This window comes from Salvia miltiorrhiza, chromosome 2 (assembly GCF_028751815.1).
Source record: "Salvia miltiorrhiza cultivar Shanhuang (shh) chromosome 2, IMPLAD_Smil_shh, whole genome shotgun sequence".
In the NCBI taxonomy this organism is placed as follows: Eukaryota; Viridiplantae; Streptophyta; class Magnoliopsida; order Lamiales; family Lamiaceae; genus Salvia; species Salvia miltiorrhiza.
In genome coordinates this window covers 43,883,577-43,899,594 of record NC_080388.1, presented here as the reverse complement: position 1 = coordinate 43,899,594, position 16,018 = coordinate 43,883,577, and the positions used below count along the sequence as shown (strand labels likewise).

Genomic DNA, 16,018 nt, shown 5'->3' with positions numbered 1-16,018 from the left:
TTGATATAAAACTCTAGCTGTTGTCGCTCTCGGAGTATGAAGGTGGGTGGAGGTGGTGCAGGTTCAGCAAGCTTTAGTGCTTTCTTTGCTCGTGGCACATGTTCTCTTGTTTCTTGCTCTTCAGTTATGGACCTCTTCCTATGTTCTCTGGAGATGGTCGGAGCAGGAGGTAACTCTAGGGCAACATCGATAGATCCAATTGACTTCTCAAGACCCCAAAACTCTGCCTCCTTTCTGTCGACATCATCCTTGCGAAGTTTAAGATCTTGAATGTCATTGAACATCTGCTGGATGAGTGGGGAGTTGTGAGAGTCACGGACTGCACGAATTTCAACTTCCAATTATGCCATTCGTGCATTGACGGGTCCGAGTTCCTGTGTGATCAACATCTTTGCATCAACTTCAGTCAGGAATTATTGCATGAGCTCAGTGTGAAGTTTGTCGAGATTGAATTGAGCATCCATCTATAGTTGCTTGACTTGGAGTTCCGCGAGTGTCAATTGATCTTTAATGACTTTAATTGTCTTTTGAATGCTAGGAACAATGGCTGACATAGGTAGAGTTCTAGCACCATTATCCATCACAGTACCCATGAGAATGGTGACTTGGGCTTGTAGACTAGCTAACTGAAGAGAGTGGTTGATCATGTCACTAGGGATGTCAATCCCGCCCGACATCCGTGGACCGACTCGAGTAACCCGACAAATTTAGAGGGTTAGAGTTGAAAAATCGCAACCCGTTTATAAATCGGGCTAATTGGGCTAGCCCGTTCGGGCTGGCGGGTTGAGGCGGGCCAACCCGTTGGGCTACTATTTTTTTTAATTGAATTTTAAAATACTTTAGAGTTTAGACCTTTAAAGTTTGGCCTGAAACTGAATTTTTTTCAGCCTTACTATTCACTAGCGCGCCTCCAACCTCACTTCAGACATGCTTCCTCTCCCGTCGACCGATCTACCACTTCCAGCCACGCCGCCGCGCCTCCCTCCCCTCCGGTGCATCCACTCCCACCGGGCAACCGCGCAGCCGCGCCTCTTTATATATTAAAGATATATAATTTATATCTTTAATATCTATGTATTTTTTATACATTATACATTAGATCATTAAGAATAATAAAATACAAATAATAATTTTATTTTTACGCCTTAAATTTGGTTAGTTCGATGGGCTAGCCTGAAACCCGAACGTTTAGGGTTAGGGTTGAAGATTTACAACCCAAAAAAATCTCCAGCTCGGTTAGCCCGCACCCGATTAACCTGGAACCCGATAGGGCTAGCCTGAAAACCTGGTGGGTTGGCCCGATTGACATCCCTACATGTCACCCATGAAGGTGTTCTCAACTCTCTTGAGTTTTTTAATATACTTGGCTGCAAGGATATCTCTGGGCTCTAGTGCATGCTTGAGTTTCTCTATTTCATTTTGTTGGTCAGATACCAACGTCAGCAGCACCTTGTTCTGATCTTCAACATCTTCTGGAAGTTCAAAGGAGACTCCTTTAGGTGTCTTGTACTTCCACGCAATGAGGCGTGCGTCCGTCTCTTCATCGGAATCATAGATAAAATATGGACACCTTGGTATTTCAATTTCTTCCACTGACTGCACAGGAGGAATGTGCACTCTCTTGCCCTTTGAAGAAGATGATGCGCCTGGATCGAAAGATGAGAGAGCAAATTCAGTTCCCGTTGACTGAACATGAGGTTCAGTAGGAGCTTCAGTTGTCTCTTCTGGTTGAACTATGGTTTCAGAGGAGATGCTCTCAGAAACCTTTTTGGTAGAAGAACCAGAAGGCATCACAGCGGTGGCATCCTAGCAAGTTCAGTTGATGCCTGATCAGTTGGTTCATCAGTTGATTTAGATTGATCAACTAGAAGATCAACAGTTTGCTCAGTAGCTGCAACGCACACTGGCGGGGGAGAAATTTCTTCAATTGAAGCAGTAATCACCGGTGCTTCAGAAAATCCTTGAGTAATGGCTTCTTCGGCTGGAATGACCTGTACCTCATCAGTGGGATAGACTTGGAAATTTGGAATGAATCCCTCAGCAACTATTTCCCCAGTGATAACAGCCACCTTTATTGCATTGTCCACTTCTGAGTCTTCAGGTTGTGGCGATGGGGCTTGTTTATCAGTTAAGTCAATGACTTGACCTTCTGGAGAGTTTGGTTCAGCAGATGTCATCTTTTCTGGTGCTGGAGTATCTTCTCTTAATTCAGTATGTGGAACTTGTTCAAGTGGTTCTCAAGTTCCAACTGCAGCTTCTGGTCGATCAACATCCATCAATTGTGGTTTTTCTTGATTATCTTGACTGATGGCTTCAGTTGAGCTTATTTCCTGTAGAGCAGGGGCTGCAGAAACACCAGTTTCTAATGGTGCAACCTGATGGAATTGCAGAGAGATAAGCTCTTCGGCAATCTTGGATGATGAGGTCCCTGCATCATGATCAGTGTTGATGGGACCATGAGTGTACCACTGAAACTTCAGATAGTCTGTAGTGAATTTGTTGAAATCATGAATAATATCCCACATTCTTGGGATGTTGAAGATGCTGTATAGTCTTGCTTCGTCGATAGCAAAAGAATTATCTGACTCGACAAAATTGAGGTCGTCGATCTGGGAACAAGGAGCATTCTTTATGAAGGTATAGGCAAGAAGGCGATGAAGATTTTGGTATACCTTTAGAGAAGAGTCAAGACTAGGGAAGTGGTGAGAGAGATAAATAGATGCTTCCCTAGATGATTCAAATCTCGCCTGATCAAAAAAAAAAAGATGATTCAAATCTCAGGGCTTGAACAGCCTGTTGTTGCTCTTTTGTTCCAGAAAGAGCTTGTGCTGAAGGGGAGAAGAGTTGAATCTCTTTGCCTTTGGCGGGTGCCAGAACTGATATCCTGCCGGATTTAATTTTTGTTTTTGATTTAGGCTTGGATGTGGTTTCTTTGGAAGTGGACCGAGTGCGACGAGAAATATTATAAGGAATTACTGATTGGGTGGCTGAAGGTTTGGAGGAGGGCTTGAGAGAAAACTTAGAACCTTCAGTCTCTTCCATAGAAGGTTTAATGACCTCCTTCGCCTTGGAGGATTTGGAACCTCCCTTCGCCTGTTTGGAGGCGATAGTGATCAGTCACTTCCAACTGTTCCGGCCAGTAGACTTGGATATGATTGGTGCCTTCAATGATAATCATGATCACCCTATTTTCTTGTCGAAACATATTTGCTGGCTTGGTGTTGGATGTTTCACTGCGAAGCAGATTAAGATATGTTGCTTCCCAGTTGAAGGAGTCCGATTTCAGTAATGCAGCCAGGACGTTCTTCTGTGGCTGCGAAGCCTTGTCTGGGGATCCTCTGGCTCCAAACCAGCATTTTTGAATAATTTTACCCAACAAATTGTGGCCTGGTTTGTAGTCGGAGAGCTTAATAGTCCCTTCAGTGGGAGTACTCTTTTGTTGCATTGTTGTCTTCAAAATTTTGTTTGTCTCCTCATCAGTGATGGTGGAGGGTTTTGGTCCAATGTTCGGTAGACTGAACAGCTTCCGAACATTCTCTGTAACGTTGATGTGGATTTCTTCTTGCTCGCTGAAGTCCGACATGGTGAAGATATTTACCTTGGTGACGAGATCACCAGAGTCGTTGATTGTCAGTTCTTCATAGAACTTTTTGATCGGATCCTTGAGACAGAAGGGGCTCTCTGCGGTGAGGAAGGTGTGCCACTGGTTCCAGTGTCTTTCCTCAGTTGTTCAGTCTTCAGTCGAGTTTTGATCTTCAAAGACTTCAGTCTTCAGTTTCTTCGGTCTTCGTCATCGAGAAACTTCAGCTATCAGTTACCTTCATTCTAGCTAAAAGATTGAACTCTAACAGTTGAGTTCAAGCAAGAAGTCTAGTCTAGAGAAAATAAATCTAAGGGTTTTGGGATCATCAAAACTGGAATATGATATTTCTTCTATTTTCCAACACCAGTAACTTTCATTGATTTTCCCGCAACAAAGATCCTTTTATAATCGCGAATAGCAATACCGATCCCAGTGGAATTATCATTATTGAAGAATGTTGCATCGACGTTACATCTGATCCAACCAGCCGGGAGAGCATGCCACCCCATATATGCTCATTAACCGCTTGATAATTTGCTTGTGTGAATCTTTTGCTACCAAAATTATATAATTCCTTATTCATTAGCCTCACGTTCTCACGAAAAATAACAATCTCACTAGAACCTACCTCTATATATATGGTGTGGTTCTATTGAGAATTTTTTTGCGAGAAAATAAAAATAATGAACAAAACAATACATTCTACTAATAAGCTAATATAATTGATGAACATAAGTATCTATTTAATAAAGTCAAAATCTCGTCCCCTCTAGGATTCAAACCCACACCAAAATGCTTGTTCATAAAAAATGTTGACTTATTCTTCAAAATTATCGACATGTTCGCGATTTTTAGTCGAATTCTTAATTCTCAACACATTTAGCATTATCAACGGAAACTTTCTCACACACACTCTCTCTCTCTCTCTCTATATATATATATATATATATATGTATGTATATATATATATGTATGTATTATTAAATTGAGGTTTTTTATAAAAGAAAAAGTAAAAAGAATCCCTTGAGAGCACAAAACGCAGACTAAGGGCACGAAACTCGAAAAGAGATCGTTAAACAAAGAAACCTGAAGACACTAGCGATCCCATAAATCAGGATAGTCGTCCATCTCATCTGACCAACGTCTATGAACTATATTATTCATTGCATTCATGCTATCACTATTGCTATAATCAACCACAAAGTTCCTCGGCTTGTAGCCCATTTCCCCCGCATTCCTGAGGCGACCTTTTATGCTACCTTCCGGAACTGCTTGCATCGGCTCACTTCCCATGCTCTTTCCCGTGTCCTTTGGGCGGCCACGTCCCCGCTTGGTCGTCTTGTCCGAGAGTAATTGCATCCCCTGACTAACCTGCTCCTCTAACTGACTAATGCGACTAGTAATATTGTCCGGGCCAAGAGCGGACAAATCCTTGTTACCTTCATGCGAAACACCCCCGCTTTTGTCCACAGTACGTTCGAGAGCAACAGCTGTGTCGTCAATAATCGGTGTGTTCAAACCCGTGCCATCCGGAGCCTCCATCTCCAAAGTTTCCTCCACATCCGAGTCCTCCTCGTTAATGACCAAGTCACTATCTTTAATCACATCTTTATCCCCCTGAATCGGAACCAGTATTTTGTCCAACAAATCCGGCTCAGATAAATGAACCCCGAAAGACGGTCCAGAAATAGGATCCACGCTCGTATCCAAACAATTCTCCGCATTATTCTCCAAGTCCAGAGCCTGAAATGCATTTCGCGTTTCGACAGCCTCTTTCTGAAAAACCGGAACAACAATCTGTTTTTTTACCGCCTGTTCGGCGACCTTTGACCAAGCCGCAGCCGGTTTAGCATGAGTCTTCCCAAAAGTAGAATTCGTTGGAGCAACCTGCTGCTGCTTCTTCAAAGGGACAGCCTCCTGCTGCCCAAACTCTGGCTGCGCCGGGTTTGCAGCCTGTTCATTCGAGGTAATCGCCGCCTGCCAATGCGGCCCATTGTGAACTTGCGTAAGCTTAGCCTTGTCATTCACAGTGTCATTCTGCTCACCCATCCCCCCAAAGTTCGACTTGCGGCATCTATCGGGGGAGTGTCCCGTAATCTTGCAACGACCACAATAAAGAGGGAGATTTTCGAAAACAAACTCAATATGAAAAGAAAAATCCTCCATATCAATAAGAAGAGTATTAGGTAGAGGGTGAGACATATCTATTTCAACAAGAATACGGGCGAAATGTCCAAAATCTCTACCTGCCGAAGCACCATCGATCTTTAGAGGATGGCCCAAGTAACGTCCAATTCCAGAGAGAACTTGTGGATTCCAATACTCGATAGGAAGATAATGAATTCGAACCCAAACATTCGCCAATGGAGAGTTTTCTTTGAACGGATCAAAGTTTTGAGTCCACTCTAGGAGCCGAAGAAGACCCTTTGACAGCTCCCAGATCACCTTCGCCTTTGCCGTAGCTTTATCAGTCGCTGTAGTAAAACGGAGCGTGTAAAATCCCTTTCCCAGCGGAATCAGTTGCCAGTCAGAATTTATACCCCAAATCTGTTGAAGCTCTGACTTCAACTCCATAGTTGAACGTGGCTTATCGCCTTTCTTCAACAGAAGTCGTCCTGTTAGTGCATGCTCAAAAGCTTGGACCTCCTTTAAATATAAAGCCTTAGGAATTTTGAGAGAGAATTGATCTCCTTCCTTCGTTGGACGCAAATCATGAAAAACATGAGCAGCTAAATCTTGCCGTTTAACAGGTCGCTTAACAGTAGCACTAGCATAAGAAATCCTAGCGTTATCTGCCACGCTAGGATTTACAGAATTCCTATCAACTGCCGTGCAATCGGCACCACAAGGAATTGTGGCCGATGTATTCCCAGCGGCATCCTGGGCCTCAGTAGTCTTCACCTCGCTGTTACCATCCGTGACAGATATAGACCGAGCGGAAGAAGATCGAGCTTGAGGGTGTTCAAAATTCGCAGAAACAGAGGGGAGATTTAGGAACCCCTTATCTTGATTTCCGGCCGACGAGGTGGCCCGAGCAGACGAATGAGTCATCGAGTTAAAGCTTGAGGGAGGAGTTCTTGAAGCTCCCTTATCATGAGCTCCGGCCGGCGAGGTAGTCATTGGACTGCCGGAGCAGCAGCACGAGGTTCCAGTCCGGTGGCGGCTAGGGAGGTCCGAGACAGGTGGACGGCCGAACCAAGTGCGTCAACGCCGGGTTCCGCGCTGCTGCTTCTGGACGCCGCGCTGCTGCTGTCTGCACCTGTCGCCGCGCTGTTGCTGCTGCTGGACTCGACCGGTCGCCGCGCTGCTGCTGGAGTTGCCGGACGACGCTGCGGCAAGCTGGAAACGAACGCGCCGCTGTCACCGCTCAAAAAGACGTTGCCGGTGAAGGGGCGATGCCTCTGCTGTGCTACTGCTGGGAGGCGGAGAAAGGTACCTGAGCAGCGGTGCCTTTGTTGTGCTGCACCGGTTGAGGGGCAGCGTCGCCGGCGCCGGTGGGAGACGGTCAAATATATCGGCCCCTCCAAGAAAAGTCGCCAGCTTTTTCACCTAGAGAGCATCGCTGCTAAAGTCACGCGTGCTCTCACTTTCTGGCTTAATATATATATGTATGTATAATGTAGGTAAAGCTAGATATGGGTGTTCAAATAAGAACTCTTATTTAAAATGAGAACGGAGAACCATTCGCAATCCTTCAATCGTGATGATCTACGGTGGATACAACATTTTTATTGATGAATGTAACACCTGAGTTCAAATCCTGGAGGGAGCGATTTTTTTTTCGAGTGTAGTAAATTTCACTACGAATGCAGTAACTTTGTATGTCCAATGCAGTGTTCTCACGATAAATGTAGTTTTTATAATAACCAATCCTTATATATAGACAGAGGTTCAAATGAGAATCATTATATAAAATGAGAACGGAGAATTATTTTCAATTCTTCGATTATCAAGATCTACGGTAGATGCATCATCTTGCTGGATAAAAGCATCACATTGGTTAGAATCCTGGAGCGAGCAAACAATTTTTTTTTATTGCATTAATTTGAATAGCGAGTGCATTAAAATTAACAGCGGATGCATTATTCTCATATTATCATGAAAACTATAGTTCTAATTATAGGGTATGGTTATAATGAGAATTGGAGTTTTTATAAGAACATGAGAATAATGCATTCACTGAGAACCATAAATTATTGTGAGAATGAAGAACTATTCTTAACTATTCGATTATAAAAACAATAAATGCATCATCATGATGAATGAATGCAACACTTGAGTTCGAATTTCGAAGATAGCATAAATTTTGTTGTTAATTTATACAATACCTTTCACTGCGAATGCAATTACTTATACATTCAACAATATTTTCACCAAACTTACGATAAATGCATTTTGTTTATAATAATCAAGCAATTTAAAATAGAGCATTCGACACAAGCAGTTTTGTGTGTGAATTTGCATTGGTTGAACGTGACAACGTATTGTACAATTTGCATAAACAAGTCCAAGATTTTGCAAAACGAGGACAAAGACATGTCCTATTGTATACGATATTTCTCTCTCCGTCCACAAAAGAATAGTTCTAGAAGGGGACGATCCGAGTTTTAATAAAAATAGTTGAGTGTATTGTTAGTGGAGAATGGATCTCACTTAAAAAGTAGTGTCAATAATGATAATTAATTATATTGTGAGTGGAAAAAGGAGTCCACCATGTGATGCGATGGAAAATTTTCAAAAATACAAAAATGACTAATTTTTGTGGACGTCCCAAAATAACAAAAATGAACTATTTTTTGTGGACAAAGGGAGGGTCTTTGCCCTCGCCTTGTAGAGGGACTATAATATTGATCTAGATGGGCTTCGTCTTGTTTCCGAATGGAATATTGGGCTTGACTTAAACTTTTGGCTACTTTCACGAAGAACGCCTTGAACCTTGATGCATGAGACACCTTGAGTATTGGAGAGAAATTTGTATTCGAGAATTAGCCTCGAGTTATGAGCTATTCAATTATAATTTAGTATGTTTAGAACTGGTTTGAAGACTCCTATTTTTATTTGTAGGAATAATTGAGTTTGGGGCTGATCCCACTGATGAACGCACATATTTCTATGTTTCTAAGGTCAATATGACGTCAATTTTGTAGGGAATTGTGTGTTTGATGGTTATTTTGAGTGTATATTAGTTTATTAATGTAAGTCTGTTACTTTCTTATTATTTAAGTGAATTTTAAGGAATATTGAAGCTTAATCAGGAAAAATGAACTAAATGGAAGTTGATCTCGATATGAGTTTGTGGGCACAAATGAATCGAAAATCGAACCATGGATGATGGGGAATGACCCGAGATAAAATCATTGCGCAAAGCTGAAAATCACACGCGACCGCGTGCCTGCGCTGTGTGGTTCGCCAATTTAAGCTGTTTTGACTGCGCGGCCGCATCTCTTTGATGCTTGGAGTCGCGTGTGTGCTGGATATTTGACGGTTTTTGACGAATTTGAGCTGAAAGTCAACTTTTTACTTGAATTCTTTAGTATCTGATACCCTGACCTATAAATACCTCTTGAAAAGCTTCGAAAAAGAGGAACCTAACCTTTATTTTTTTATTATTATTATTTTTTACATTGTGGAGCTCGAGAGACGAGAAGAATAAATATATGGAGACAAAACAAGAGATAACGAGATTTTGCGAATTCTCCTACATGTTTTATTGTTTATGATTTTGTTTTCCATAGTTTATAGTTTGCTAGTCTACATGCCTATGTGTGGCTAGTAATATTTTATCCTAGGGTTAGGGAGTAAACAGATGATGATAGATTTTCATATTATTTGGATTGATTAATCTAGACCTATTCTTTCATTTTCATGTTCTTGAGCTTTAATGTTTGCTTGATTGACTGATCCCAAGTTTGCATTATTTGTTGCATTAATTTGAGGTCATGGAAGATGATAAAAGGTGATGATTTGGGCTCATCGGATTTTGAGGTCCAGATATCTCACGACCTTCAGCTATGCTAAGCAAAATATTGCTAATTCGACCGTTTGGCTCGGCGTGAAACAGGAGATTAATCCCTTGGTGGTTGATTCTTACTCTTGCATAAACAATGGTGCTAATTCATATTTTTGGAAGGATGATTGGTTGGGTTATATTTTGGTGGATAAACTCAAAATTCCTCACTACATGCATGATTATCTCCATTTCTCTGTGAAAGATTACTACTATGATGGTCTGTGGCATTTCTCGGCTTCGTTTGTGAATTATTTTCCTGAGGTGGTGGCTGATATTTTATTGATTCCTATGAGCGAGGAAAAAGATTCCAGATTTTGGAAGCATTCGCTCAAGGGGGACGTCTCGGCGGCTTCAGCCTTCTCCAAGAATTGTCATCGTTACACTATGGTGAAATGGGGGACATGGATTTGGGAACCGTACATACCGATTCGTCGTTCGATTTTATGCTGGAGGATTCTTCATGGGCGTCTTCCAACCTTGGATACTCTTGTTAGACAAGGTATGATCACTCCTAATGGTTGCCCCTTTTGCTATATGGATGCTGAAACCATTGAACATATCATGTGGAGCTGTCCTCGGATTAGTTACGTTTGGGAAACATTTCTGGTCTGGTTTCATAAAACGGAACTGTTAAGTTGCTTGGATATTCACACTTTTTTAGTGCTAGCTTGGAATGCTTGCTTCAGCCCCAAAATTTTGGCTTTTTGGAAAGCAGGCATTATTTCGATCCTGTGGAAGATATGAGACTGTAGGAATGCGTTTGTTTTCGATGATCTCCGTTTTGAGGCTCGGTCGATTCTTGCTTTTGTTAAAGCTTATTTTAAAGAGATGGATTCTAATTTCTCAAGGCTTGGTACCATCAAGAATACTTGGACTGACTACGTGATTGTTAGAAGTCTTGGAATTAGCAGTCGAGCTGCTCCTCCCCCTCGCATGGTGGAGGTTTATTGGTGGCCTCCGGTGACTCATTGGATTAAGGTCAACACCGATGGCTCTGCTAAAGGGGCTCCTGGTCGTATTGCCGCGGGAGGAGTTTTTAGGGATAATTTTGCTTCTGTCCGTGGCTATTTTCACATCAAGGGTGGTAGTGGGTTTGCTTTTGAAGCTGAACTTCTCGCGGTTATTACTGCTATTAATATTGCTCATGATCGTGGCTGGCTTCATCTTTGGGTTGAGTCCGATTCAATGTATGTGGTGCGGTTGTTGGAGAATCGCTCCACAGATGTTCCCTGGCGTTTCTTAGCTTCCTGGAAGCAGGTTCTGCGTCGTCTTCATGGTTTTTCTTTGATTGTTACTCACATCTTTCGGGAAGCAAATCACCCCGCGGACATAATGGCCAATGATGATAGACAAGAGGGTTGGTGGCCTTATGCGATTGACAATATTAAACATGCGGTGGCTCGTGATTTTTCTACCCATAGCTTTGTTAGAATGGTGCTTTAAGGTGTTAGTGTTTGTTTCGAATAGGTTGGATGCTTTTTGCGACAGGTGCGGTTGCTTAGTTGGGGTTTCGATTGTCTGCTGGTGTTGGGATGGTTTTGCAGGAGAGTGGGGGAGTTCTGGTGTTGGGTCGGGGTGTCAGCGGTGTCTTTTTTCAGTGCTCGGGTGAGCTCGACACTGGGAGCCGACTGGTCGGACCTCTTGGATCTCCGTGATCGGCGTGTTTCAACCGTTTCACGTCGAGCTTGCTTGAGGGGCGGCAGTTTTCGTCGTCGATGTGCCACCTCTTGGAGTGTTATCTACTTCTTCCGTTTGCATGGTTTTTCTTGGTTTGCTGATTTTCCTTTTACCTCCGCTAGTTGTGGATGCTGTCGTGCTGTTTCTGGTTTTCAGTTTGGTTCCTTTTTGGTTGGTTGTGTTTTTGCTTCTTTTTTGCTTGTTCTCTTTTGTTGGTTTGCTTTGATGTGTTCGGGAACCGAGCTGCTTAGGGGTGATGGTTCGGCCGGAATCTCTGAAGTTGTCTCACTTCCGTTCCCACACAGCTCCTTTTTAGACGAGTACTCTTTTTCCCTTTTAAGGATTTTCCGAACAGGTTTGCCTTAAAAGGGTTTTAATGAGGCTCGGCCCTTAGTTTGTTGTTTGTGCACTCAAGGGTTCTTGGTTCTTTTTTCTCTTTCTCTTTTTAATAAAATTTAATTTAATAAAAAAAAATTTGATATTGGGAGATGATTATTAATGCTTGAACTAAGAATAAATATGGAACACATGCTTGTCAATATTAGTCGAGGGGTCTTGATACTTGTGTGAGAGCTTTAATATTAAGAACTATTGGGAGTTACATATTAAGTGCGATTTGGGGATGATAGTCTTACATGTAATTTACGGTTTGTATTTCCACATGAGTGGGTATAGACTTCTTTTGTGATTGTATTAGAAAAAATTGAGTCCCCGAATGATTAACCGATCTGAATGTGTTCGATTTCCTAAATCTGCTAAAATCGAAGCTCTAGGTATCTTTATCTGTTGTTAATTTCTTATTTACCTTTTAGTGTTACTTTCATTATTTTTGTCTAGTTTAGTTATAAAAGCAATTCATTTACCATTCATCTAGATAAATAATAGTAGTTTAGGATAATATTTATTTTAGTTTTCAATCTCTGTGGAATGGCCTTACTTTTTGTTATACACAATTGCACAAATACACTTGCGACCTATCAATAAATAAGCGAACACCCACATGATTATGGGCCTCGGGCTCTCTTGATTTGATTTGTTGCTAAGGATTCTTTATATACTCTCTCTCTTTCTTTCTTTCTATCTCTCTCTCTCTCTCTCTCTCTCTCTATATATATATATATATATATATATATATATATATATATATGGTGTGGTTTTAGAGAGAACTACATTATTTGTGAGAACGTGAGAACCATAAATCTAATACATTCGCTGTTAAAATTAATGTACTCAAAAAAATAAAAAAAATTGCTCCCTTCAGGATTCGAACCCAGGATCTGCATTCATCCAACCAACAAGATGATGCATCCACCGTAGATTTTAATGATCGAATGGCTGAAAATGGTTCACCGTTCTTCTTTTATTTAGTGGTTCTTTCTTGAACCTCTCCCTATATATATATATATATATATATATAGGGTGTGGTTCTAGAGAGAACTACATTATTTGTGAGAACGTGAGAACCATCAAATCTAATGCATTCACAGTAAAAATTAATGCATTTGCTGTTAAAATTAATGCACTCAAAAAAATAAAAATAAAATTGCTCCCTTCAGGATTCAAACCCATCTGCATTCATCCAACAAGATGATGCATCCATCGTAAATCTTGATGATCGAATGGCTGAAAATGGTTCTCCATTCTTCTTTTAGTTAGTGGTTCTTTTCTTGAGCTCTCCCTATCTCTCTCTCTCTCTCTCTATATATATATATATATATATATAGAGAGAGAGAGAGAGAGAGAGGTTATGTTAGAATGCTAAATGTATTGAAAATTGAGAATGCGTGCAAAAATGTGCGAATAAATCAATAATTTTTACGAATAAATAATATAACATATGAATAGACATTCTCGTCTGAGTTCAAATCTTGGAGTGAGTGAGATTTTCACCATATTAACTGGATACGGCTATTCGTGATCGTGAGTTATACTCCCTCCGTCCCCAAAATAAGTTCCTCTTTGGGGACGGCACGGGTTTTAAGGAAAATGGTAAAGTGTATTGATAGTGGAGAAAAATATATTATAATTAGTATTGGGAGTGGTGAAAAGGTGAAAAAGTGTTATAATTAGTATTAGGAGTGGTGAAAAAGTGAAAAGTAAGAATAAATAAAGTATTATTAGTGGTGGGGTAGTTGTCCAAAAATAGAAAGAAAGAAAGAGGAACTTATTTGGGGGACGTCCCAAAATGGAAAAAGAGGAACTTATTTCAGGGACGGAGGGAGTATTGATTTATTCTTAGATTTTTAATAGTTTATTCGTTATTATCATTTCTCATGAAAATTAAAAACCTCACTAGAACCACATTCTATCATATATATATAAAATATATAAACAATATTATCGACCAGCTAGCAGTAGCACACCTATTCCTTATTTAAGTACATGCAACACCAAACTGTAGTACAGAGAATTCAATTTGAAACTAAAATTAAGGAAGGCTAGTCATTGCCATCTATGGAAAGTCTTACTCTTTGCCAATAATGCTTATATATATATAGTTTCCTAGTTTAAGATAAATTAAGAAAACATGACTTGATTTTTCTCAAAAAGCTTCAACCTATTATCACCCAACTTTGAGTTGTAAGCTGATTTCTTGTATTGAGACCAAGTGAATTCGTGGTACAAACTTTCTTCACTTTCCTCCATTATTAATGAGCGTATCTTTTGACTCAATGGTGGCCCTCCAAAATATACCATTGACAGCCTTGATTTCAGGCAGTTACTCACCACTCGGTGCTTCACACTCTTAAATCTTCCATTGCTCATCACCTGCATCACCCTCAACACATCATCAAATCTCCTCGTCTTTCACTTCATTTACACAATTATATTGGAATAATTACAGACTTGAATTAATTAATAATTGACTTTGTTTTACAAATTCAAGATCGTGTTGGCAATCATATGGAAATTGTAGTCGAATAAAAGTGAATTATGTCTCTGCATGTACTTCAAAAGCGTCCAGCACAACTTTTGTATGCAATTATGGTGTAGATTAAAAACAAAAGTTAATTTATTAAGTAGCAATATAGCATTATGGAGACATGCACCTGCAGACAATCTCCAACGCTGAAGTAGAAGGAGGTCTGATCAGATGGGACAGAAGCCCAGGAACCATTTTTCAGACAGATTTCGAGGCCCGGCGCGTCGGAAGATCTCAAAACAGACATTATTTGAGGGTCTGTGTGCTCACCAAATCCGATCAAATTCCGGCCGCTCAATGCCTCAAGATCCGGGCACGGCGGGTAGTGGTTCAGCCGGAAACACGAATCGCTCTTCTCGTCTCCGATCAGCCCGCCCAAGAAATCCGTCGGCCCGATTCTCAGTTCCTCGGAAATCATGTCCAGAACTCCGGTCAACATGTTTCTGACAGCAGAGACATACTCGCCCAGCACGGTTTGTGAAATGGCGGGGAAATGGGGTTGCGGGTCGGTGGAGAGGAGGAGGTACTCGAGCCAGCCCGTGTCGCCGTTGGGCCCGATTCTGGTGTTGCCGTAGCCGAACGGCCTGGGAGGGCCCGGCTTCTCCTTTTCTTGTTGCGGCAGTGCGAAGAAGTTGACAGCCTCGGATTCTAACATGGCCACCACCTCCATTGAGATTCCGTGGTTGATGACCTTAAAGAATCCGAATTCTTTGCAGGCTTCCACGATCAGCTTCTTTGCGTTAATGGCATCTGAGAAATCCACCACTGGGATTCCGGTGAAAATGTCGGAGCTGGATTTGCATGTTTGGAAGTCACTATCAACTGCCTTTGATAAAACCACCATGTCTTTGGGATTTGGAGAGAGGGAGAGAGAGTGATCAATGAAGAGTGTTTGTGGAGGAGGAGATATATATACTCAAGAGAGAGAGAGAGAGAGGCGTCTGGTTTTGTAAAAATGGCTGAGAGAATTTAACTAGGAAAGAGCAATATACGGTAGCAATATTCTCAAATGTCACTTTTAAAACTAGCTAGATTATTTGCATTTATAGGATCTTTTTTTAAAAAAGCAGAAGAAAAGAGAATAAGAGTAAGTGTTGCAATACTACGTGAGAGGAGATTCTATAAATATATTCCAAGAATATTTTATTCAATTCTATTTTATTAATGTCACGTGATGTGTATTCAAGGAGCAACAAGACTCATTGAAGTCACTTGAGATATTTTAATTTTAGATGTATTTTTAACTGTCCCAAATTTATATATGTCATGACTTAGTACTATATTAATTGTGTCATTGATACACTCAGCCCAAGCTTTAGTGTAGTCCACTTATGCTCAGCCCAAAGCCCATTAGGTTTTTAATATTGGGTATAAATAATGTAATCTCTAAGTTTATTGAGTATGGAATGAATATTTTGGTTGATAGTTATCAAATCTCTCTCTTCTCTCTCGATTTCTGGAGTTTGAGCTACTCGAATTGCTCCACCATTGTTACGGATCGTAACAATTGGTGCTTTCATTGAGAGAAATTCTCTTTGAATATCCAAAAAAAAAAAAAAAATGTCAAAATCTGAAATTCTCGCCGCCATTGAAGAACTTCGAACCTCCATCTACACCCTGCAAGCCTCTGTCGACGCTCCGACCACAAACACGTTCCCTCCAGCTACTGCTCCAGATCTCTGTTGGTTCCCATCCTCTTCACCACCACCCATTACCCCAGCCCAACACCTACCACCATCGTTTTCCCCAATTCCACATACAACTCACTCCACATCTCTTCTTCCCATTCGCCGTCTTAGCCCATCCGAAATCGAAGAGAAAAACG

The 16,018-nt window shown here is 41.1% G+C and overlaps 1 protein-coding gene across 1 annotated transcript; it reads right to left on the bottom strand.

Moving 5' to 3' along the window:
- Nucleotides 1–13,563: 13,563 nt before the first annotated feature.
- On the bottom strand, nucleotides 13,564–15,178 carry LOC131013615 (gibberellin 2-beta-dioxygenase-like). Its single transcript, XM_057941748.1, has 2 exons — nucleotides 14,321–15,178; nucleotides 13,564–14,039 (listed from the first exon to the last, which is right to left on the bottom strand). Exons 1-2 carry the CDS (start codon nucleotides 15,035–15,037, stop codon nucleotides 13,788–13,790), a joined length of 969 nt encoding a protein of 322 aa, XP_057797731.1. The 5' UTR covers nucleotides 15,038–15,178; the 3' UTR covers nucleotides 13,564–13,787.
- Between the last annotated feature and the right edge of the window lie 840 nt (nucleotides 15,179–16,018).